Below are 24,771 nucleotides of genomic sequence, written 5' to 3'. Positions count from 1 at the left end.
GATCGTTTGTCACAGAGACACACAGTCTACTAATCCCCCTTCACTCTGTGAGTGACTTGTCTCTGATGCTCCCTTCACTCTGTGAGCTACTTGCCTTTTCTGTGGGGGACTTATAGCTTGACACAATCCCATTACCTCCTTTTTGCATTTGTAGTCCCTGCCTTTGGGGTCCTAAGTAATCTCTGCCTAATGCCACAAGCCTGCCTGTCTTCCTTCCTTCCTTCCTTCCTTCCTTCCTTCCTTCCTTCCTTCCTTCCTTCCTTCCTTCATCCCTCCCTCCCTCCCTCCCTCCCTCCCTCCCTCCCTTCCTTCCTTCCTTCATCCCTCCCTCCCTCCCTCCCTCCCTCCCTTCCTTCTTTCCTTCCTTCCTTCCTTCCTTCCTTCCTTCCTTCCTTCCTTTCTTCTTTCCATCCTTCCTTTTTTCTTTCTCTTTGTTTTAGACAGGGTCTCTCTATAAGGCCCTGGCTACTCTAGAACTTGATATGTAGACCAGGCTAACCTCAAATTTACAGAGATAGAGATCTGCCTGCTTCTGCCTCCCAAGTTCTAAGGTTAAAGACTTGCACCACTCTAAGCTTCTCTTTGGTATGTTTGATTGGTTGGTTTTGGTCACTTTTGCCTAAAATCAATTGAACATAGATATGTGGGTTTGTTGCTGGGCTCCCTGTTCTACTTCATGAGTGACCATGCTCAGACAACTTTTGATTTGCTAATCATCTCTTTCCACCTCTCTTCCCTGCCACCATCCATATGCACAAACAGACATGCACAATTTCCTGTCATCTGCTTTCTCAAATGGCAGTGTAACTCCGAGGTCTGCTCAATCTGCGTGAATATGCACACGAGGTCTGGACCTTCCTGCCTATGACTCTGTTCTCTGTAGTTGTGAGACCTGGCTGGGAAGGGGAAAGAGTTCAAAGCCGTAGAGGAGTTCAAGACACATCACACATTCAAAATCAGAAGCCCATTGCATGATGAGATTCAAAGTACCTATAAACGGGAGCAAGTTCTAAACACAAATACTACCACCCTCACAAATCAGAATTTAAATGTATGTTCTATAGTAACTTCATGTAAAATATGGAACAAATGAAAGCACTTGAACTTCATGTGACTGTCTGGCACAAAAGAAGTTATATTAGAATTTTAAATGTGATATCAAATGTGTGTGAGGTACGGGCATGTGAGTTAATTGGGGAAGTGTTCATGAAAGGTCTCTGCCATGGTAGCTTTCCAGGGGAAACAGAAACAGATTGTAGACAAGGTGGTGCCTCCAAATGAGAGGTATGACACACACCCAAGTGACTGTTGTTTATGTACTGAAAATAGATTTAAATGTTGTAGAGTAGATCAAATGCAAGTGTGTCTTTTGCTAGAGTGTTATAGGAGGTTTAGCAGAAGGTATTAATCACCTCACAAGCTGGGTATTTGGTTGGATGACTCACAGGCTTCTCTGTGTGGGTCAGTGACTACAGAAGCCATTCTGATGGGAGGAAGATAGAGAGAGACAGAGAGATGGAAAGATAGATACAGAGAGACAGACACAAAGGGAGGCTCAGAGAGACAGAGAGAGTTCATATGTGCCTGTTCCAGACACCTAACTCTCTTCCTGCATATGATAACCAAGACATGATACCCAGAAGTGATGGGAAGAGTGAAATGTACAGTAGTGACTGAGAGAGAAGATGAGGATCTAAAATATAAGGGGGAAACAGTGAGAAAACTGAAGCACTCAACAATAGGACAACAGAAAACAAACTAAACAGGCACATAGTTGCCAAGGCCAAGTTCAGGGTGAGTCATGCAATGGTCTGTTTATTGGGCCAGACATTTCATTAGACATTGTTCTAGGTGTTTAGAATACATAGTCCTAAAGTTGTGTACTTGCAATCATGAAAGTTATTCAAAATATATGTAATAGGTACTTAACAATAAGCTAAGTTTCAAAGACAGGAAATGTGGATCATTGTTAATTAAAAACTCTAGGTTTACTTGGTAGCACAAAATCAGTCCCTCAAAGGGAGGTAAGTAGGCTGGGCTGGCATACCAGACTTACATGAGATTCAGTAATCTGAGAACACCAGGGGAATTCTGCATACATATGCAGGGATGTTTGAAAGTATTATCTTGCCTTTCCAGTATAAAAAGCAATTCTGATTTCAGAAAAGTTACAGTATGTAAGCCTAGAATGTTTGTTCTCTGAACTTACCACACGTGAAAAAACCATTTTCTTTATTTACTACATAGTCATTGTTTACAAGTTAGAGTTAGATATTCTGTAAAAAATGTGTACTGCAGATAATTCACCTTATAAGAAGAAATTTTTGATTAAATATTTAACATAAAAATGTATACTTACAAACAGTTCTGTTGAGCTTTCTTTTTTTTTTTTTTTTTTTTTTTGGTTTTTCAAGACAGGGTTTCTCTGTATAGCCCTGGCTGTCCTGGAACTCACTTTGTAGACCAGGCTGGCCTCGAACTCAGAAATCCGCCTGCCTCTGCCTCCCAAGTGCTGGGATTAAAGGCGTGCGCCACCACGCCCGGCGAGCTTTCTTTTTTCAGTCTAGGTTTTAGAGATTATTTTGTTTAATTTCTACAGGTGTTTAGAGTAGCATAGCCATAAAGCAGTGTAATTGCAATTATGAGATCAGTTTTAATTTATTCAGGATATATGTGTTAGGTATTTAACAATAAATTAAGCTGCAAAGACAGGTAATTTGTTTGTGAGCATGTGTCTGTGTCTATCTGAATGTATGGATGGTGCCTGTGAAGACAAGAAGAGGGCAGTGAAACCCTGGAGTCCACCTTTTTTTTTTAAGTTAACCTGTTTAAGTTAAGCTACTGTGTATATCAGATTATATTAACTATACAAAATATGTACAAAGTATAGCTGCTGTCCTTTCTACTCAACTTCATGTTGCGTTATCTAGAAAGAGAGACTATCCTTTCTTAATGATTATGGAGAATTTATCCATGGTTCAGTCTAAGCAGTTAATTTTACTGAACATTTAACCTAAGAATATGACATGGCTCTTATCATCCTCGTTTGTAGATGGGTGTACTACAGGCAGGGAGAAAGTAAGTCCCTCACTTATAGCAACATAATCGTCTTAAGTTCCAAGCTTAAGATGTACCCACAAATTTGTTGCACATAGTAGGAGTCATATTGTTTTAGACAAGGCAAGGCTTTCAAGTCTTAAGCTTTCTCATGATTTTCAGTCTCCACCACCCCTCAGTCTCCACCACCCCTCAGTCTCCACCACCCCCTGAGCCTCCTTGTACTGTCAACGCAAGACAAGTAATTTTCTCTCCTTGTTTAGAGTTTCATTTCCCGATGATGATGCCTGGCATGGGGATCAGAGAGTTCACCAACCCACAGACCATCCTCATTACTGTGGCCTTGCAATCCCTTCGCCTTCTCTTCTGTGGTGATCCTGTTCCATGTCCCATCCTTGCCACTCTCTCCTTCCTCCTCTCCTATCATCATCCATCAGCAGTAACTGAAATCACCCACAACTGTTTTGTCAAGCATCCTACTCCCCAATCAAGCAAGGTTTCTCCATCCATTTGAACCCCATGTCTCTGATGCTGTTTTCCTTCAGTTTCATTTCATCCTTTCCCTTCCTGTTGTCTCAATCAAGTGTTCATAAAACTCACCCACTGGACACATCCTCAATCCCATTGTCCACATCTCTCTTTTTATTAGTAGTCTGGTGAAAAAAATATAAAACCCGATTAAAGACCTTTTCTGCATAGCCTGTGCCCCCACACAGGCAGCTGATGGGCTGGAGAACCCACACACTTGATAGCGACTAACCCAACTGGGCTCCAGTGCTGTGCAGCAGTCATAAGGCTTTCCCAACCCCAAGCTCTCTCCATTTCTGGGACATCTATTTCATACCTTGTCTCCTCAGCTTTCCACACCTCCTCCCTGTCCTCACTCCTAGCTGACGACACTGCTTCCTCTTTCTGCAAGAAAAATAGAAGCAATCAGAAAAGAATATCTGCAAGCTCCCACAAATACATCAACCCACATACTTGCATCTGTGCCCAAATACTCCATCCTCTCTTCTGTTGCTGTGGATAAACCATCTGTGCTCCCAACCAAGGCCAGCCCCTCCTGTGAGCCTTAGATAGTATCCTTACCCTTTCTCTCAAAGAGTTGCAGATATACTTCTTTTGTTCCATTGTCTTCTACACCCCCTTTCCATTGAATACCCTCCTATCACAAACACATGTGCATGTGAGGCACACATACTTGCACATGCATACGTGTGCGCATGTACACAAACACACATGCATACATTATTAAAGTTATTCTATTCACCCTGATTGCCTTCCCAGCTACTGTACAAATACCTTTCTTCCATTAATACATACAAGTGGATAAGAATTATCCAGGCTCCTTCTTGATTTCTCCGTTCTCTCTGGAAACTATTGTAAGGAACCATTACCATCATCTGTCCCAGGCCAGGTTGAAAAAGGTTGGCCTTCTCATCTATTTACTAATATTAGCCCTGCTCATTCCTCGTCCATCAGACACTTTTTGCAAAGAGCGCCTGTGTCCACAAAACTCTTTGTTCATTCAGCTTTCTGCTTTGTTTATTCTGTTTTCTGCTTTTCTCCCTACGCTCCCAGCTATTTCTTGGTAGCCTTTCTGGGTTTTCAACAAAACTTTATTGAACACCTGCATTGTACCAAGTAGTGTTCAGAGCATTTGTGATATGTCCATATGCATAAAGACAGACACAGGTTCCTGGTGTTAATTATATGACTTGTCTTGAGAGGATAAAGTACTTATATCCATATTTTTTGGCTACTTTATTGCGTTCTTTTTCCAACCTTCTTCATCCCAAACCCTTCCAACCCCCAACACAGGGTAGGCAAGTTTAGAGGGCAAAGTGGGTGTCAATCTTGTTAGAACACTTCCTGATGATTAGGGGCATTGAGTTCCTTGGGGCAAGTCCAAACTTCGTCACGAGGATATCCAACTTCTTCCTCTCTCCAAACTTCTCTTTGCTCACAACCACTGGACAAACCACAGTAAAGGGAGTTAGGAGCAGCAGGGGCAGCAGCAGCTTCTCCAGGCTCTGGCATTTTTATAGCCTCACAAGAGTCCCCAGAATTCCAAATTTAAATTGTCTTCAGCTGGCAGAATCACACTCCTGCCAGAGCACAAGACAAATCATACTCAGCTGCTACGGACAATCTGAAAATCTGAAGCATCCCATACCCCACACCAGGAGTTAAAACAGAAACATAGTCACATAACATATTCACATAACATGGCTGCTTTTTTTTTTTTTTTTTAGAAACCACAATGCTCACTACAAGTAGAGAATAAAACTTGGAGGGCAAACAGGCCAGGGGATGTTGATGTTTTACCTTTAGGTAAGAAATCAGGGAAAACTCACGGTAATGATGACCCCAAAGAGGCAAATACATTCATTCCCCTGTGAGGTCTTTGCCCTGGCTCTCCATAAAGAACTTTCTCTCCTAGGTGATAGCCCTGTTTCCCTCCTCTTTCTCTGGGCTGTCACTAGATCTCCCTTCTCCACAGTGTGGGATCCCACTTGGTCCTGTTGAGCCATCTCGGTAACTGAAGGGGGAGTGTTGATAATTCCTACAGTAACAGATATAGGTTTGTCTGTTCCTATGCTGTTTTATCAGTTCTTAGATATTTTCAAATTTACTATGTATGTTCAATACACATCTTCTATGAATATGGGACTCTGATAGTCAGTAAATTCCTATTAGGACTATTTATGGTACTTACAGAAGTTTTCAGTTAGTATCTCCTGATGTATTTTACCCTCTACAAATTCCAGCCTCTCTATTTCCCTAATGATTAGATGTATCTCTCATAAAACCCTTCCCCTTTTCATTTTGTCTTCATCCACATACATATCTGCTGCTTGATCTTTCATTTTAACTGGTTTTGTTTGTCCCTCTGATCTAGGCAATCTCATTCCTTTGTCTAATAAAGTTATGCACTTTATATTTGTAGCATATTCTGTATCTGAGTTTTAAAAACCATTTAACTATTTTCTTTTTTCCCTCTTTGCTACTTATCTTTTTTGCTATTTATAAGTCAACAGAGGATTTTTAATTGGCTTTTTATTTCCTAGCATATCCCTCTCTCCCTCTCTTCCTCTCTCTTCTTCTTCATCCCTCTTTCTCTCCCTCCCTTCTATTCTTTTAGCTTTTTTGAGACAAAGAAGCTCAGGTTCAAACTCACAGAAACCTCAGGTCCTGGTCTAGGTGGTAGCCACCATTGCCCCCTGCGTAGTTTGTCCTACTTCTTCAATAGTTCTTCCTCTACTAACTTGAAATTATCAACTACAGGTATGCTGTGATCATCCTTGAAGCTTAACCATAGATATTTAAAAATATTGGAAATCAGTGCTTTAACCAATGTCTGATCACTGTAAGAAACATGACTTCTTCTTATTTGCACGCTACTGTTCATTATTGAATGCCTGGCATTATCTCAGCTCTGTGTTTCACTGGTTGTTCACTCTTGATAGCTAGCCCTTACACTGGTGACTTCTACTCCCCCTTCCCCCTAGAGTATTTGTTACAAGCTGGACTTAGCCCTCTTACAGGATCAAGGAGAACCGTTTCCAGGGTCTCATCTTGTGCACATTCCAAAGGCCGATGTCCCAAAGCACTGAATTCATGTCTACCCTGGATGGTCTGGTTTTTTGGGTTTTGTTGTTGTTGTTTTGTTTTGTTTCTGTTCTTGCTTACAGCTTGGATCTGTTTTAGACTGTATTTTGCTAAGGGGAATGCTGAACAGTTTTACAGTTTGCTCAGTATCCAGCGGTTTTACAGCCATAGTGTATCCTGAGAACAAGGAGTGTGTGCTAGCTGTGGACTAACTCCTTCACATACCTGTGGAGTGTAAAGAGTTTTCCCCCAGTGGACTGGATATTAAAACTGACAGATATAACAAAGGCGAGGTAGGCGTGAAGGCACAGACTCCTCTGAAGTCACTTGAGGACAGTTTCAGCCAAGCCCATATGCCATGGAGGTGTGTCAGCATGCGGGCAAGCTGGGGGAGTGACTACATCGCTCACCACTGACAGCTGTCCTGAGAACAGCCCTGTCTCCTCTTTCCTCATGGGGTCAGAGATCCTTCCATCTGGTATGAATGACATGTGAGTGAGTGAGTGTGTGTGTGTGTGTGTGTGTGTGTGTGTGTGTACTTATATGCCTAAAGACTTCAAAACATAATGTAGAAAAAAATGTATCAGGGCAAATAGTTCAGACTAAGGTTTAAGACAAAATTAACTTGCTTCTAATGTAGCTACATATCTATAAGCCTGAAGACCTTTTATTACTTTATTTATTATTTATTCATTTGTGTGTGTGCACACACTTGTGCACATGTGGGGGTTAGGACAACTTGTGGGAGTCCTCTTTCCTTTTCCTTTGTCACATGGGTGTCAACTATCAAATTCAAGTTGTTAGGGTTTGTAGCAAGTGAAGTGCCCTTAACCTGCTGAGCCATTTTGCTAATTTATATTCTATTACTTTATTTTTAATTTATATTCTGAATTCTTTTAATTCATATCCTAAAAGTTTTCACTAGTTCACTAAAGTAAATATGTCTCTCTTGTATTCCTGCTTCTTTTTCCATTGTACCAGTCGATAATACTTAATAGAAGTAATATTAATTTGAATTGATCACCTTGGTGGGTTAATACATCAATGACTTATACACTATTATGCATTCTGGTAGATGGAACTTTGCTCAATGTGAGCAAATTCACATAAGCGTCATCCACCCCACTGTTTCCTTTTGTGTGTGTGAAAAGTGGGCTTGGGGTAGTGGCAAAGATGTAGTCTTCTTATAAGTAAGCGTGTGGCTGGTAAAATACACAATAGACAAAGAAAGGCTCACATTAACCTAAAGACCTGGAAAACTGCCAAGAAACAACATCCCTGCACATCACCTCTGAGCTCTCTCTTAGCTGGGGCCTGGTTTCTGCACTCGGGGGAAATTGTTTTTTACCAAAACTATGTTCTCAAAGTATATTGTCATTGGCAAATAGCATTTAAAGTAGCCCTCATGCATTCAACTTGGAAATAACTGGACAGACGCTAATCCCTGTTACCGCTAAGGGGTTAAGTTTGTTGTGTTCAGTTTTCAGAAAAAAAAAAGAAAAGAAAAAAAAAAGAAAGAAAGAAAAAAGAAAAAGAAAACACATCTCATGGTTGTTTCTAGCAGTAACTACACAGTCCTTGGATCTTACACCTTTAAGAGGTCTGACTGCGTTGCTGGGCAGGTGTCATGTGTGTTTAAAGATGCCATGATTGTTAGACACTCCAGCAGAGCGAGCAGCTCCTCCACAACTCATGGATTGCTGTTCTAGGTAAAAGCCTGTGACAGGCTCTGACTGCATGTGAAGGTGGCAGCAGGGACAAATTGTTGAATATATTGACTCATCAGTACAGCCGGCAAATTATGCTTCTCAGCCTCTTGGTAACATGTTTCCTCATTTAAAAACAGTTTTTATTTTTTTAAATTGCATATTAGGATCTGCTTCAAAATACAGATGCCCACAAAAGAGCGTTCCATGAAATCTACCGGACCAGGTCTGTCAATGGGATCCCAATGCCTCCTGATCAGCTAGAGGACATGGCTGAGAGGTAAGAGAATGTCGGATTTTATTTTATTTTTTATTTTTTTGAAGGTTCTTTTTAAAAAAATTGTTAGGTGGATGCTTTTGTATTCTTTTTCACATTTTTCTTTCCCAAGATGAATTGTTACAATTTTAACAGGAATGCTTGCATTTGGTAAATGCAAAGTGGGTTCCCACACAGACGCTAAGAGTGCCAACATTCTAATATATTATTAACTGGAGAGAGTGAGTTGGAACGTTCCCACAGCCTGCAGATCACAGAAACGAGTTCCTCATCATAGGCTGTATTTTTATTCAATACTGTAAGGAACATTATGTAACATTGCAAAAACAGCTTATAAGAGAAACAGATGAGAGATGTGTTAGCGGGGAAGAGAACTAAATCAAAGCCTTCTATCGGTCCTGTTTTCTCTCAGATCCTTGAGCTAAGAAAAGAATTGTTTCCCCTGACTGCGGTGCGAGTTTAAGAAGGCTGCAGTGTAACAGGTTCGGCCAGCCTCCTGTTACTACTAGTTACATCCTGTGAATTCTCCCTGTCTGTTCCGAGGTTTCATTTTGTGTCCTCCACATCCGAGCTGCACTTAATGAAAATGGAGTTTCTCGAACTGAAGTACCGTCTGCTGTCCCTGCTGGTCCTCGCTGAGTCAAAGCTGAAGTCCTGGATCATCAAGTATGGAAGGCGAGAGTCTGTGGAGCTGCTGCTGCAAAGCTATATCGTGAGTCTCTATTGCTCTGACACAGGTCCACCTCATGTCCTCGAAGCTCCCCGTGTGAATAAATAGGCAACTGTTTTTAGTTTTGCACATGGGACTGTCAGTGTTAGATTTGCTGTGTGAGTCTCCTTTCACGACTTTGCTATGCCTGTGTATGTTCAGGCACTGGGCAATTTTGTCTACAAACCTCTATACCATCTTAATTCTTAAATATTATCTCATGTTCTGAGGGTATTGGTCTAGATAATCCTAATTCTATCTAAAGAGTAGCCCTGAATTAAAGAGTGCAGCTGTTCTATTTACATATAGTCAATACAATGTGTTTAATAAAATCAATTGATTTCCTCTTAGTCAACTAATAATCATGCCCTCACACAAATTATTTGCAAGATTTGATTGAAAATATTCATTTTCTGAGCATCTCTGTTCTCTGACATATGTTTAAGGTGGGTTCTCAGCTATAAAATGAAACTGCTAACATATTAGCTTATTAAAATCTGACAAGTCACAGTCATGTACAGATTATGTGCTTGAAACTCATTTTAAAACTGTGTAGTTTTTGTAAGTACCCATTTTGGACCCATAATCAGCTTTGTTACATCTTAATTTTGCTCTTTAACTGATATGTTAGCTACATGAATTTGAAAAAATACAAATATTTACCCTGTGGTTTGTATATCTTCTGGCTAGATTCACTAAAGTGGTCTGGGAAACATTTGTTTCAAAAATCTGTAAACTCTGTTAGAATATGTTCCTTTATCCATTTGTAACTATTTTGGTAAGGAAAAGAAATCCATTTAAAAATATTCTAGTAATTGTCTTAGTCTCATAAATATTAAATGGATTTATACCTTCAGATTTAGTAATCGCAAATGATGCACTCGGCGTAGGACTTGATTGCATAGGCTCTGTGCTTTGTTCCAACAATTTAGGAACAGCCAATCAGAATTAAGTACCTAATAGGACAGCCTTACCAACTTGATGTTCCAAAACAATGGTATTAATAATTCTCTTTGAACTCCTCTAAAGATATATTAAGAGTTGATGTTAATGTCAGTGCTTCCTGCCCACTCCATGAAGTTAAAGAGTTCATTGAGATGCTAACTCACACTGCTCTGCAAGTTTCGTGTATGAGTAGAATGGACCATCACCCTTCATTCCCAACGGGTTTCTATGCATGTACTTCCTCTACTAGTGAAGATCACTAGCTAACGCTTCCGCTTCTTATAAGTAGCTTTAAGCCCCTTTGCGGTGAATAATTTCAATGACTGTGAGTCTCTGAGTATTTCACTTTTCTCCTCAATAAAGACTCACAATGCAGTTAACATAGACGAAAGGCTGTGGAGCTGTCTCTGGAGTTTAAATGTCCCAACCCCATGCCCCAGGTGACACAAGGAGCAAGAAATGGAGTCAGAATTTGAGTCTAGATATTTCCATGTAAAAAAAGAATCTTATAAGAAACACTTGTCAGTAAAAAGGCCTATGGTCAATGAGCTCAGGCAACAAAAAGGAGGTGGGACAATGGGAGGAAGGAGAGGATTCTGGGAAACAGTAAGTGGTGTGAAGATTCACCCAGAAGCATAGAGGAGGTCAGAAGCATGTGAGCTGAGCAGAGGTAACCGGCCACATGGATGAACACAGGATAGAATAAAAAGAGATTTGCCCCAGACTTAGACACATGAAGCAGACTAAAGGTAACCAACCATGTGGCATAGACTAGTTTGTATGGCTTAAATAGCTAGTCAAAGCATGGGCCAAAGCTTGTAGCCTAGGCATTTATAAATAAATAGTCTTAGAGTCAGCATTCTGAGAGCAGGGGCTGGAAAGAGAAAAAAGCTGACTTATTTTTTTATATTTCAAAATCAAAAGCCCTCATAGGCATGCATCACTTTTACCCTCTAAATACATAACTTGTGAAAATAATTAACCAAAATACCATAATAACCAATAGTCATCAACGAAAAATATTGATGACTATTGAATTGTAGTGAATAAAAAATTGTTGTTCTCCTAAACATTACTTCCTCTTAGAATGTTTAAAACTGAATAATGTTTTATGCTTCTGCACAGCTGTAGTTTGGTCGCCACTGGCATTCACCTCTGGGCCAGGCAACATGGTAGAAAGCTGGGGCGCACTGAAGCATTGCCACAGGGACGCATGCTCTCCTCACACGTCAGCGATTCGCTACCCACGGAACCGTAGTGAATGATTGACATTTCTGTACTGTTGCATCTTTGCACAGTTTTTCCCTTTCTATCATGATGACAGTAGTAGTAGAATATTGGAGACCCTTCTAAAGCCCAGATTTTGTGCACTGCCTTTTTTCTTTTCTTTTCTTTTCTTTTTTTTTAATTTTTCGAGACAGGGTTTCTCTGTGTAGCCCTGGCTGTCCTGGAACTCACTTTGTAGACCAGGCTGGCCTCGAACTCAGAAATCATCCTGCCTCTGCCTCCCGAGTGCTGGGATTAAAGGCATGCACCACCACGCCCAGCGCCTTTTTTCAGTGTCACAGCACATGAGTGGCTCTCGTCTCGTCCTCTGGTGCTTTCAGAGAAATCCCACTCATTCCAGAACAGACTGTTCCAAAAAGTGTGAAGATTTTTCAATAAAACTATAAAGTCAGTTATTTAAACCTAACTCTTTTCTCCCTCACTTAAGACTATAAGCACGGCACTTTCCTGTATTTTATAATAAAGGAGATGATACTCAGCCTATGAAGACTCCACGATTAGCTTTCCCGGCGTTGGTGTTTCACTTGACGTTAATCACATGCAGAGAAAAGGGAGTGCACATTGTAAGGGTTGGAGAATTTTGGCTATGCTTCCTAGCTGAGCTATGAGCCGATGAGGACTTTACATTTTTGAAAAGTAAATGCCTTTATGTTTGTTATGAAAGCAATTAGACCATCACTGATAGTCACTGAAACTGCACAGCTCTTGCTGTCAAGCCTGAGCTCAGTCCCATGTGGCCTACATGTAGAACCAACTTCCACAAGTTGTTTTCTGACTTTTATAAGTATACCATGGCACATATATCCTGATATATAAAGCATACACACAAATAAATAAATTTAAATTTAATAAAAACTATTTAAATGTTAGACCATATGCTACTGATCAGTGATTGTAGAAAGCATTGGCTAGGCACCTTTGATGTCAGAATTGTTTGCAGTGGTCTTGATAATAAACATGGAGCGTCCATTTTTGCTAGGTAAACAGGGATTCAATGTTTCTATTTTTCATCTGATAGAAAGAAAATGTCTTGAATTGTAGAGATTTCAAGTCCACCATAAATAACACAAACACTTACCTTACCATTCACAACAATTTTTAATGTAAATGGACAGCCCTAATAAAATTTAAAGGATTTATAATTAGCTGGTTTAGCTTTCTTGGTGAAATGAATGAGGTTTTATTTATTATGTCTGTACATTAAAGGCAGAAATGTTCTCACCTCTAATATTTTGGTTTCGACATCATTAAGTAGTAACTTAACTTTTCTTACTTTATCATCCATGCTAATAATAGTCCATTTGATTTCATACTCCAGTTTTAGCCACATTATTAATAAAGTAAATTAACCACGTCATTTTAAATTAAAATGTGCATTTCCCTGAGAGACATGTCTAATACAGTAAAACGGAGGCTTCGTGAGCTCCTGTGAGCGTGGCTGTCCCAGACAACTTCACTGTTCAGTGGCTTCTCCAAGCCACTGGGGCCGGTAAATGTTTGAAATAACAAATAGGATTCTTATAAAATTAATTGTCTAATTGTTCTCACAGGAAAGCTCAATCAATGATAATGAATTCTTTGGTTTTATTCTTATCTTGCCTCCTATTTTTAGGCCTGAGACAATGCTAGAAATAAGCATTTTCTTTTTATTCACCTGTAATTAATTTGAAAGTTAGTCAGGCAAGGATATTTTAAGCAGCCAAGGCACTATGGCTGCCAGTCTCTAGTCTTCAGCATTCACGGCTTCTTGCGGTTTGCAGTAACTTCACAGAGACAATAGTTTTCTCTGTCAAGAGCTGTTGTTTCTTCAATTGCTCAAACACCATTTTGAGTATTAACTATAACATTCCATTTTTAAACCAAAATGGCTTGCTTGTTTGATTAGAATGGCCCACCATTTAAGGTCAAATTATTCTTTTCCCTCTTTTGGGAGTAAGAGTAGGACTTAAGACTAAGTAATACATTTTCTAGACAACTATTGTCATATTCCATTCTCAGCTAAACAAAAATCCCTATTAAAGTCATTCAATAAAATAATCACAGAACCCTCTCGGACCATGGAATTAATAGCTTTCTGTATCCACTTTATTTCTAGAGAATAATTTATAAATGTGCTGTAAATATTAAACACTCCTCACTGTAGTTAGTATTTAATGTAATAGAATATATAATTATATCTTATATAATACAATTACATATAACATATAATTATACATATAGGATATATATGTGTGTATGTATGTGTGTGTATATATATATATATATGTGTGTGTGTGTGTATATATATATATATATTTATATATAATGTTTAATGTAAATAAACAACCGTGATAAAATTTTAAAAGGTTTATATATAATTGTCTGATTTAGCTCTCTCGGTGAAAGTAATGTGCTTTTATTATGTCTATCTATAAATGAAAGGCAGAAATGTTCTTACTTCTAATATTTTTGTTTCAACATCTTAAGTGGTGCCTTAACTTTTCTTATCATCCATGCTAAGAGTACATTTGATTCTATAACCCAGTTTTAGCCATATTTTTAATAAACTAAATTATATCATTTTAATTTAAATATGCATATATAAGTATATGTAATATATAGTATATATTCTTAATATTCTCGACATATAATATATTGTATGCATATAATATATAATTATTATTATAATATATTAGCATACAATATATGATATAGGGTTTTATATTGAAACAAGGTAACTAGTGGTAAAGATCTAAGAATGTTCATGATACTGTTTTATGAGCCATTTTTGCCTCTATATGAAACATCAGTTAGCATGTTATACAGATCTGCTAGCACACTGTACAAGGCTCCAGTTTGTAAAGCATAACTTTGCATTTTATCATAGTGATAATCTTTCTTAACTATTTTAATTGATAAACTCTTAGAATTCATTCTGCTAGTAGGAGAACTGGAAGAGATTTTGGAGACACATTGCTATCTATAATTGTATTAATTTTCTACTTGGAGTAATAAGTACAATCTTTTAAACAGCATGGGGGGGGGTAGGGAGTTAAGCGTTAATACAAAGTTTACCTAAGACTTTTTTTTTTGAGTTCTCACTTTCATTGTCTCTATGCAGTAATACTGATTTTATTTTGTATGTAGACTCTGTACAGATTAACACAAAGCTGTATCTTAGTCTGTACTCTTTTTGGGGGGAGGCTAGTTAATTGGAATATGAAACCATCCTTAATATGGGCAGCATATACAATTATTTTTAAACTTTTTACTTCTTTATTTTTAACCAAAGTGTTTTCACTGTCATATATTTTTAACTGGAATTTCCTCAAAGCAGTCAGTCATCCCCCAGGGCTAGTGTTCAAAGAACAGCAGACTTCTATAGCTCCAACACAGCGGGACATTAAAGTGTCCCCCAAATTTAGCACTTTCTAAATGTTAGTCCCAGATCCTCTGGAGAAAATTCTGTTCTTTGGGAAAAAAAAAACTTTGCAGAGTAAAGAAATAGAATGTTTTCTCCGTCTGGTGCTTAGTTGGTACTGAGAATGTAGGCACAGGGTATGGGTCACATAGAACCCGAGTAATTCATGACAGTGGAATTAATTTTGCATTTTCCAATAGAATGAGGTTGGTAGCCTTGGAGAAAATACCCATAAGCTTATAAGGCAGATTAAACCTTGTCGTTTGTGGTCAAGCCTAACGTTCGCTAACTGCTGACCAATTGTGCATCCCTCTCTAGTCTTTTATAGAAAACAGCAAGTTCTTTGAACAGTATGAAGTGACATACCAGATCCTGAAACAGACAGCTGAAATATACGTCAAAGCAGATGGCTCAGGTAAAACTCACAGCACACTTGGGATTTGCAGAAGGGGCTGGGGTCGGAGGGAAAGAGAAGAGAAAGTAAGGATGACTGGGGGGAATATGGTCCAGGTTTTTCTTTTTTCTTTTTTAAATAGCATTATGAAAATTCCCTAACGAAATGTAACTTGTTTTGATGCCAACTTAAGGAGCACTTAAAATCAACAGGTTTCTATGGGGTCAGATCAAGTATAGTTTTACTATGTAGACTCTTTGTGACTATACACTTAGGGTAATTGTGTGAGGTGTCTGTCTTGCATATTGATACTTTTTTTCCTGTGTGTAATCTTCTAAGATAAAATAAAAATAACCATTCCTTTTTCTAAGTTGCAATTTTTCAGCCTAGCTGCAATTGCAAGGGGATTACAAATTGTGGAATAACTTGAATATAGATAGGAGAGCTTAAGTTACTGTGGAGATAAACTTTGGAAGCCATGTTTGCTTACAGCCTGTAGATGTTGCCACACTTGCTGGGAATAGAATCTTGTATTTCTGATCGATGCCCTTGTTTCTGGTGCTTAAGAACATAGGGAAATAGAGAGAGGGTTTTATGTACAGAATGGAGTCTCTGATTGACTGTTTCTGATTCAGTGGAGGAAGCTGAGAACGTGATGAAATTCATGAGTGAAACCACTGCCCAGTGGAGGAATCTCTCCGTGGAGGTGCGGAGTGTACGGAGCATGCTGGAGGAGGTGATCTCCAACTGGGATCGCTATGGTGATACCGTGGCTAGTCTCCAAGCCTGGCTAGAAGATGCAGAGAAAATGCTAAGCCAATCAGAAAATGCCAAGAAGGTAAGGCTCTTCACAGGAAAGGAAGAGGCGTGCTCCAGGTTCATGAATGAGAGATTCTCTCTGAGCATGTCAGAGAGTTATGACTTCACTCAGGAACCCTTCTTAAGGGAGTTACGCCAGCTGAGTTAAACGATCTGTAAATAGTGTCTAGTCAAAGCTCTGTGAAGAGAGATCTCTGTTTTTCCAACGATCTAACATTCTCTCTCATTCAGAAAGGCAGCAAGTTATACTCATCAACTTCTCATGAAGGGGTAGCTAAATCTCAGGGGCAGCAGACAGTGCTATCTGCACTCTGAGGTCTGTATAGATGGGCCTGTCTAGGTTTCTTATTCACAGCTGTTGTTACCTACACAAGGCCTACATCTGTGCATGTGCGCATGCACACACACACAGACACACATACACACACACACGAGGAGGGTACTTAATCTGTGTATCAGTACATCCATGGAATAGTGGGACCACCACAGTCTTGAACTCTTTAGATATTTTCTTTTGGGTTTCATAATCTAAAATGAATAGAAGCCAGTTACTGTGAATAGAAGCTATTACTGTGTTCAGTGTCCTTGCCCTCAGTGTCTGGCCTGAAAAATATTTCCTTTGAAATCTGAATGTAATATACACTTATGTATACATATATATTCAAATTTTAGACTGCTTATAGTCATTTTTACGGGCCTGAACAACAAGAAAATGCCTCTGCCGTTTGCATAATTGACTGCTCCTTCTTATATAAAATGAAAATTAAAAAAAGTGGCCTCTTGCTTTATTTTCTTTTCAACAAAAAATGCCATAGATGTTCTTACATGATAACATAAACAGTCAGGTGCACTGTCATGTGCCTGGAGTCCCAGCCGTTTATTTGACTCAGGATGGAGGATTGCTTGAGTCTGCAAGTGTAGGACTTGCCTGGGCAGCAAGTCTGGTGCCTGATTGTTCAAAGCAAAAAGATGGGCTTGGGAGACAGCCTGGATGGTAAAGTGCTTGGTAAGGACTTGCTTTGAGTCCCTGGAATCCATGTAAACATATGTAGGTGCGGTGGCACATGACTGAAGTTCTTGTGCAGGGAGGCAAAGACAGATGGGTTTCTATGACTCACTGGCCAGGCAACACACTTGCTTAACACACTTGGCAGGCTCCAGGCCAGTAAGAGACCCCAGCTCAAAAGAAAACAGAAAAATAAAAGGTAAATAACAGGATCCTCAATGTGTGAAGGAAAATACCTGAAGTCCAATGTTGTCCTCTGGCTTCCACATGCACTTGTGTGTGGCCACAAGTGTAGCCAGGAAACCACTAATGTGCGCACCCATGCACGCGCGCACACACACACACACACATCTGCATGTACGTGTACATGCGACGGAAGAAAAATGAAAAACAAAGACATCTGGCATTCCTAGCTCACATTCTGAAGTCTTGTTCACAATCTGAGTTTTGGAAGAGATTTGATATCTGTCTTAAAGCTTCCACGCACTTTTAAACAACAGACCTTCTTGGTTTGGTTCTTGTGATATCGATAATTAGTATTTGGTATGTGACTTATGAGTGCGTGTCCTTCCTCGCTTAGGATTTTTTTCGAAATCTGCCTCACTGGATTCAGCAGCACACAGCTATGAACGATGCCGGGAATTTCCTGATTGAGACCTGCGATGAGATTGTTTCTCGAGACCTTAAACAGCAGTTGCTCTTATTGAACGGTCGATGGAGGGAGCTCTTCATGGAAGTCAAACAAGTATGTCTTTCAAACCAACACTCACTTCTGATGCGTGTGCCATCAGTGTGCAGCAACTTGCTGACAGCCAGTTTTACTGCGATTATTAGGGTGGAATAGAGAACTGTTAAAAACTGCCTGAGTTTTATTGCTAATTATTCATTCTTGTCTGTTCATGGTGGAGAACAGTAACAAAACATAGTGTTCGGTTAAGGATTATGTTGACATATGGCGCCTGCATAGGCAAAGAGATTTGTTTTTCAAATTCTGGCTTCTTACTGCTTACTTGTTCCTTGTTTCTTTCTTTCTTTCTTTTTTTTTTTTTCTGTTAAGGTAACTGGATTTATTTCAAACTTATCTAAAATAAGAATCAGGAATTAGAATTTTTCTTACCGTATATGAGGCTATCTCCCAGCGAAGGCTGTGGGCTTCTAGAATCACAGCTTTGATGACTTTCAAATACTTCTTTCCCCACTCCTCAGTACGCAAGAGCAGACGAGATGGACAGAATGAAGAAAGAATATATAGACGTCACTACCACCCTCTTTGGTTTTGCAACTGAAGCCCACAGGAAACTCTCTGAGCCTTTAGAAGTTTCTCTTATCAATGTCAAGTTATTAATTCAAGACTTGGAGGTAAGGACTATCTGTATCAAAGAAATGAAACACATTCTGTAAAAATAAAAACTAGACAGGCTGTCCAGGTCTACAGAAAACTGTTTCTGAGTCTGAGAGATCATTTTGACAGGTCTACATATTTGTTGGCTTGTGCAGAAAATAAACTTGAATTTTTGGAAGGTATCTTTTGAAAATATGAAGTAACTTCAAAATAACTTTTCAACATGGGGTTCTTTTCCTACATACAAATTATAAAACATTAGGAAAACAAAAACAAACAAACAAAAAACCCCTTTAGACAGGACTTCCAAATAAATGCCCTAAACAATACAGGGTTTGCTGCATGAATTTGGCCTTGGCATTTTCTTAAAAGCTTGTATGTTTCAAAAGTGAAATAATGGAGTTATTTACTGACAGGAGAAGTTTGAACAATTATTTGAATGAAAAAAAAATAGACCAGAGTGTTGTCTTTTTAAATTTTTGTAGTTTAAAATTTTTAAAGTAAATATACATAGGAAAAAAAGAGTATCAACCATGGTGAACTGTTGACTTTAGCTGCCACCATGTGAGATGATAAGAAATTAAAATTTCCACCATGCTAAATTTCCAAGTTTTCTCCAGTGACAATATGTATGTATTTTTATAAAGTAAATATCATTTTAACTCCCATTTTATTGTTATTTATTCAATTTACATCCTGATTGCTATCTCCATTTCCTTCTCCTCTGAGAAGGTGGAGACTCCCTTCTGTATATCCCACCACACTAGTATATCAAGTCTCTGTGGGGCTAGGTGCATCCTCTCTCACTGAGGCCAGACGAGGCAGCCCAACTAGAAGAGAATATTCCACAGAAGACCAAGCTGTACATCTGCTGCATATGTGAAAGGGTAGGGGTGGAGGTAGGCTTGGGGGAAGGGGTGCTAGATCTAGCCCATGTATGCTCTTTGGTTGGTAGTTCACACTCTGAGAGTCCAAGGGGTCCAGGTTAATTGACACCACTAGTCTTCCTGTGGAGTTCCTATCTCTTTCAGGATCCTCAATCCTTCCCCCAAATCTTCCATAAGAATAAAAAAAATATGGAACTCTTCACGAATTTGTATGTCAACCTTGCACAGGATCCATGGTAATCTTCTCTGTATCATTCCAATTTTAGTATATGTACTGCTGAAGCGAGCACCAGTTGAATTCTTAAAGTCAAGATTTCCCCCTGTATTACTTACATGCATTTGCATGCATTGCATGTATGAATATTTTAATATTACATTAGCCTATTTTAGAAAGTGTAAAGATTACATCAAATAATCTTGGCACTGACTTAAGAATATCTGATCATTTTTAAAAGAAAATTTAGTGTATGCATATAGTATAGTGCTGTCTGTATGTCATTTAAGACCAAAAGCAATGGCTTTCCTAAAGGAGTTGCTAGTGCAGATAGACTTTCACAAAATGCATACAGATGTTTTTGTCCCTCTTTCTGTGGTATTCTGCACTAAAAAGGAGATGTGTTGTGCACTAATTGAGCTGCTTCAATGACTCATGCAGGATCTTGAGAAGAGGGTGCCTGTGATGGATGCTCAGTACAAGACGATTGCCAAGAAGGCACAGCTCTTTGCCAAAGAAAGTCCCCAAGAAGAAGCGAATGAAATGCTTACAACCATGTCCAAGCTCAAAGAACAGCTATCCAAGGTGGGAGAAGATTTCATGCTACACCACACGGTGGAGCAACCATACTGCCTTGCAGTGGTTTCTATCTCCATGGTTACCCATGGATACATCCTTGACTTGCCCACCTTTTAGCTACCCTGAGGTCCTTGATATAAAAATTTTGATATGTATTTAAAAAATAAAATGGGATGCTGATACCTTTTTGACATCTCTCCTAATTTAGGACTGCTCTAAGCTCTGCTTCAGTAGAAAAGTCTGGGTTTTTTAGGAGAGAGCTGTTAAATGTTATAAAACAGAGGGTATAGAAGGAGAGATGGAGACAGATGTAGGACAAAGCAGAGGAGGAGGATGGAGAAGAAGAGGAAGAAGAGAAGACTATACTATTGCATTGAGATTTTTGTTAAGATTTACTTAATATAAATCCAGTTTTTATACTAACATGGCCTCCTGTAGTTGACAGACTTTTTTATCAAGAGCTTTGAGTGTTCCATTAGAAACCTTTATCTAAATGTGAGTTTTAAGACAATTTCATTGCTTTCAAATTCCCTACTAAGTGCGGGTAATTACCTTCCAGCAAACAGGAGGAGTGAAGATAAGCACAGGAACCATGGTTTTGTATGAGGAGGAGTCAGAGGATAAATGAAGGCTGAAGTGCCTTTGAAGTCAGAGAGAAGAGCTAGCATACAAGGTGAAATCAGTATTGAAGGATTAATGGAAAAGATGTACAAATGCAAAGAAGAGTGAAAATAGGTGAATAATAGGCTTAAAAGACAAAAATGTCAGCCTGGCGTTCATTGTAAATATTTCAGTTAAATTTATTCTGACATTCTAGTTGGAAGTAGTTTTAACTTAATGGTACCAAACAATTTTACTCTTCTATACCAGTAAAATTTGCTCAAATGTACAATAAAAGAAGCCACTGTTTCCAACTTTCCAACAACTTGCTGGACTATATATGCATGGCTTTGTGGTTTGCACCTCTCATGCTGGGCCAGGTGCAGTAGTTAAGGACCACGTTTGAGAAAGTTGATATCTTGTGCTCATCTAAGCTAGCACTCTCTCTTTCTCTTTCTCCTTCTCCTTCTCCTTCTCCTTCTCCTTCTCCTTCTCCTTCTCCTTCTCCTTCTCCTTCTCCTTCTCCTTCTCCTTCTCCTTCTCTTTCTCTTTCTCTTTCTCTTTCTCTTTCTCTTTCTCTTTCTCTTTCTCTTTCTCTTTCTCTTTCTCTTTCTCTTTCTCTGTCTCTGTCTCTTTCTCTGTCTCTGTCTCTTTCTCTTTCTATGTCTCTGTCTCTGTTGCTCTCTCTCTCTCTCTCTCTCTCTCTCTCTCTCTCTCTCTCTGTTGTCAATACTATTACTATTCTTAGAGACAGCACATCCCTAGGTGGCCCTCGCTAGCCTGAAGTTCATTAGGGTGAAGCTAGACTCACACTTCTGTCCATCTTTCTACCCGTTTTCCAGGTGTTAGCATAATAGGATTGTCTACCCATGTCTTACTTAAGTCATGCTCTCTTCTTGATGTTTGGTATGCCACAAGCTGACAGCCTCTTCCTCCAACCTAGGAAGAGCAATATAACAGGAGTTCAACAGATCAGTGAGTTCTCGGGCTTCTTCAAGAGAATGGTTGAAAGATATCATTGTAGTAGAGATGGTAGCTTCCAGTTGATGCGCTTATCTTTTGACAGAATATTCTAGAATAGGAATGTATTTCTGCATATGCACCTCTGCCACAGTGTAACAAAAAGCAATGTTTACTTCAATTATTGTTTGTGGACTATTTCTCACGTAGCTAGTGCATCGGTGATTTTATTGTTAACGGTTTTCCAAAAGGTTTAATAATATTCTGGATGGAACCTTAAGATAGCAAGGAGAGACAAGATTTCCTATACAATTATAAGGTCCTGGAGCTCGGGCATGCAGAGATCTTATAGAGCTCCAGAGTACCAAGAACCTAGGACTGCACCACGAAGATAATATGGATTTAGGGATATTAAAATCAAAGATGGAGGAGGACTGGGCAGTTTAGATGGAGTTGACATCCTCTGATGTGAGAACCTCCATGAATAAATTGGGATGAATAGGACATTGACCAACAGAGAAGGCAAAACCTAGAGCTAGTGAGAGTATGGAAAGTGGGCATCTCAGAAGAAGTGGTTAGCAGGTTCTCCTAGGCTCAGAGTCCATGTGCAAAAGCTCATGAACATCCACTGGAAGCCTCATGCCCTCTGGGCAATGTGGTAATAACTCCTGACTGTCTCAGACGTTGTTGCCAAAGGGAAAGTGAGTAGCATGGTACCTAAAGAGGGCTCTAGTGCCACCTGCCTCTCTGACTGTATAGTTTTCATGGGAAGTGCCATCCAGATGGACAACTAAGATAATTTTCCTGGGAAAATGCTACAGCTCTTCATTTGTCTCAGTGGACTAGTATTTTTGTATTTTTTTTTTTTACCAGCAAAGCTTAATCATTACATAGCACAAAATAAAAGAGAGCCATCTTCAGAGATGCCTCAGTACCAAGTGACCATCTCACTAGAAAAAAAGTTCTTTAGAATTAAGCACAGCTCTGATGCTTTGAGCACTTTAATGGCCTCTCGTGGGATTTGTTCTGTTCTTTCCAAAGGTCAAAGAATGTTGCTCCCCACTGTTGTCCGAGGCCCAGCAACTGACTGTTCCTTTAGAAGAACTGGAGGTGCAAATCACGTCCTTCTATGAGTCCCTTGGAAAAATCAATGAGATTCTATCAGTTCTTGAGCAAGAAGCACAATCTAGCACGCTCTTTAAGCAAAAACACCAGGTAAGAAAACCCCTTTCAGAGATATCCTCATTTGAAAGTGTATTTAATAAGGTTGGGGCATGTTTTCCTGTGACAGAAGTCCAGTTAGTACAAAAGGTATTTTCCCACTACAGTAGAGTACTAGTAACTCAAACCAAAGTGTATGTCTTTTCCAGAGAAGACACCCTGCTCTGTGCTTAGTGGAAGGAATGGGGACTTGAACCATTTCCAGGGTACAGTCAGCTTGGATACTTGGATCCAGCTCAGCTAGTTAGAACCAGGCTCTGTAATTCTGAGTTGAGAAAGTCCCTGGGAGATGCCAGACAGAGGAGCCTGGTGGAGAGGTGGAGTCATCAAAATGAAGTGTGTCTGAAAATGACATATTCCAGATGTGTTGTTCTTTGGGAGAAAAGTTCCAAGTTGAGTACACTTAGGAAAACTAATTTGTTTTGAGCACCTGCCTTTGCATCTTTGAACTGGCCGCATGAGCTGATGGCTCTCAGCTCATTTCTAATTGTCTCTGCATACACTTAGATGGGGCATTCTGAGCTCTAGCTGCAGGGGGGTTGAATTTGTATGATGGGTCTCTAGAATATGTGACATATCTAGAAGAGCCAAACCTGCTCTGTCTCAAAACAAGAAGAGATCCCCACAGTAGAAGGACCTCTGTTGTTCCTTTACCAGGAGCTATTAAATTAGCGAACCCTGTATGTCCTCCAGTGAATCTATATGTCATATTTCATGAATACAATTCCAAAAGAGTTTAATTAAAGGGTCCCCCCCCATTTGTACTTTTAGAAGAATAGAAAACATGTAAGTGTTCAGGTTTTCCGTCTTTCCGTTGATCTCCTTTTAGGACATTACTTGGTGATACTCTGCGCATGTCTTTGGACCTTGCCTGTTAACTCTTTAGCTGATAAAATGGTTCATTTCTTCTGAAAGTGTACACGTCTCCCGTGCCCTGATTCCTTGTGTTTATGCTTTTTAAATGTATAAATTAATTAGTAAATTATCCTCCATTTCAGCCACATATCTATAATGTATGTCATATGATATCTTTTCTTCGACTGTGGGAATAAGTCTGTTTGATTAATCATTAGAGAAATATGCTTGGTGTGGATTTTTATAGCAGATCTGTGTGCTCAGAATCCCATAGTGTGAAGTGCAATTAATTAACCTGTTTAGTTGGCTTATTGTAAGCAGGCCTGTCCTTCAGATGAGGGGGTAACTGTAGAAAACCTTTGCTACTACACTACACTACAGTAACTGAGATATATTCATGGAAGGGACAGCCTCAGCTAATAGGATGAGCAGAATGTCTGAAATGAGAGACAGGACAGTCACAGCTTAGGTCTGAGGTAGCAAATAGCAAACTGTTTATTAACTTTGCTTGTATCATGTTAAGCCAATGGTGATCACACCTACTAATTAATATTCAATAATTCATAAAACTATTATTACTATGGATAGTATACCCACAACCATTATTGGAAAACCCTATTCGAATGACATTGGATGAAAATTCATTTATTTTGAAGGATGATAACATACCCTGTGTTCCTAAATTTCAATGAAATGTGGTTAAATATTTTTTCATCATTAAAGACATATATTATTGACAAGAAATATTTTATAAAATATTTTCACCTCTACTTTTTGAACTTCCACTTGTTCAAAGGGAAAAGGTATACCCTAATTCTGTTTTGTCAAAACAAAAGGCCTGTTTTAAATATTTGCATCTAAATGACCAAAATGGCATACAAACGAACAGTTTGAATATTCT

The 24,771-nt window shown here is 39.2% G+C and overlaps 1 protein-coding gene and 1 non-coding gene across 17 annotated transcripts in view; one reads left to right on the top strand and one right to left on the bottom strand.

The window, feature by feature from the left end:
• Syne1 (spectrin repeat containing nuclear envelope protein 1) overlaps positions 1–24,771 on the top strand; it is a 504,890-nt gene that overhangs the window by 162,708 nt on the left and 317,411 nt on the right. For 15 of the 16 annotated variants that reach the window (XM_085842609.1, XM_085842616.1, XM_085842617.1 and 12 more), the window contains 8 exons: positions 8,543–8,655; positions 9,196–9,364; positions 15,312–15,408; positions 16,023–16,225; positions 17,793–17,957; positions 18,419–18,571; positions 20,097–20,240; positions 22,836–23,009. In XM_085842609.1, the coding sequence (XP_085698735.1) occupies positions 8,543–8,655; positions 9,196–9,364; positions 15,312–15,408; positions 16,023–16,225; positions 17,793–17,957; positions 18,419–18,571; positions 20,097–20,240; positions 22,836–23,009 (1,218 nt within the window). Of the gene's footprint in view, positions 1–8,320; positions 8,379–8,542; positions 8,656–9,195; positions 9,365–15,311; positions 15,409–16,022; positions 16,226–17,792; positions 17,958–18,418; positions 18,572–20,096; positions 20,241–22,835; positions 23,010–24,771 lie in introns of those variants that run through there. The other variant, XM_029482409.2, reaches the window with a different exon arrangement.
• On the bottom strand, positions 19,625–19,731 carry LOC115032297 (U6 spliceosomal RNA). Its single transcript, XR_003837937.1, has one exon. It is a non-coding gene; the product is annotated as a U6 spliceosomal RNA (small nuclear RNA).

The sequence above is a fragment of the Mus caroli genome, unplaced genomic scaffold (assembly GCF_978045245.1).
Source record: "Mus caroli unplaced genomic scaffold, Mus_caroli_1 scaffold_9, whole genome shotgun sequence".
NCBI lineage: Eukaryota > Metazoa > Chordata > Mammalia > Rodentia > Muridae > Mus > Mus caroli.
This window is presented reverse-complemented; position numbering and strand designations above follow the sequence as displayed.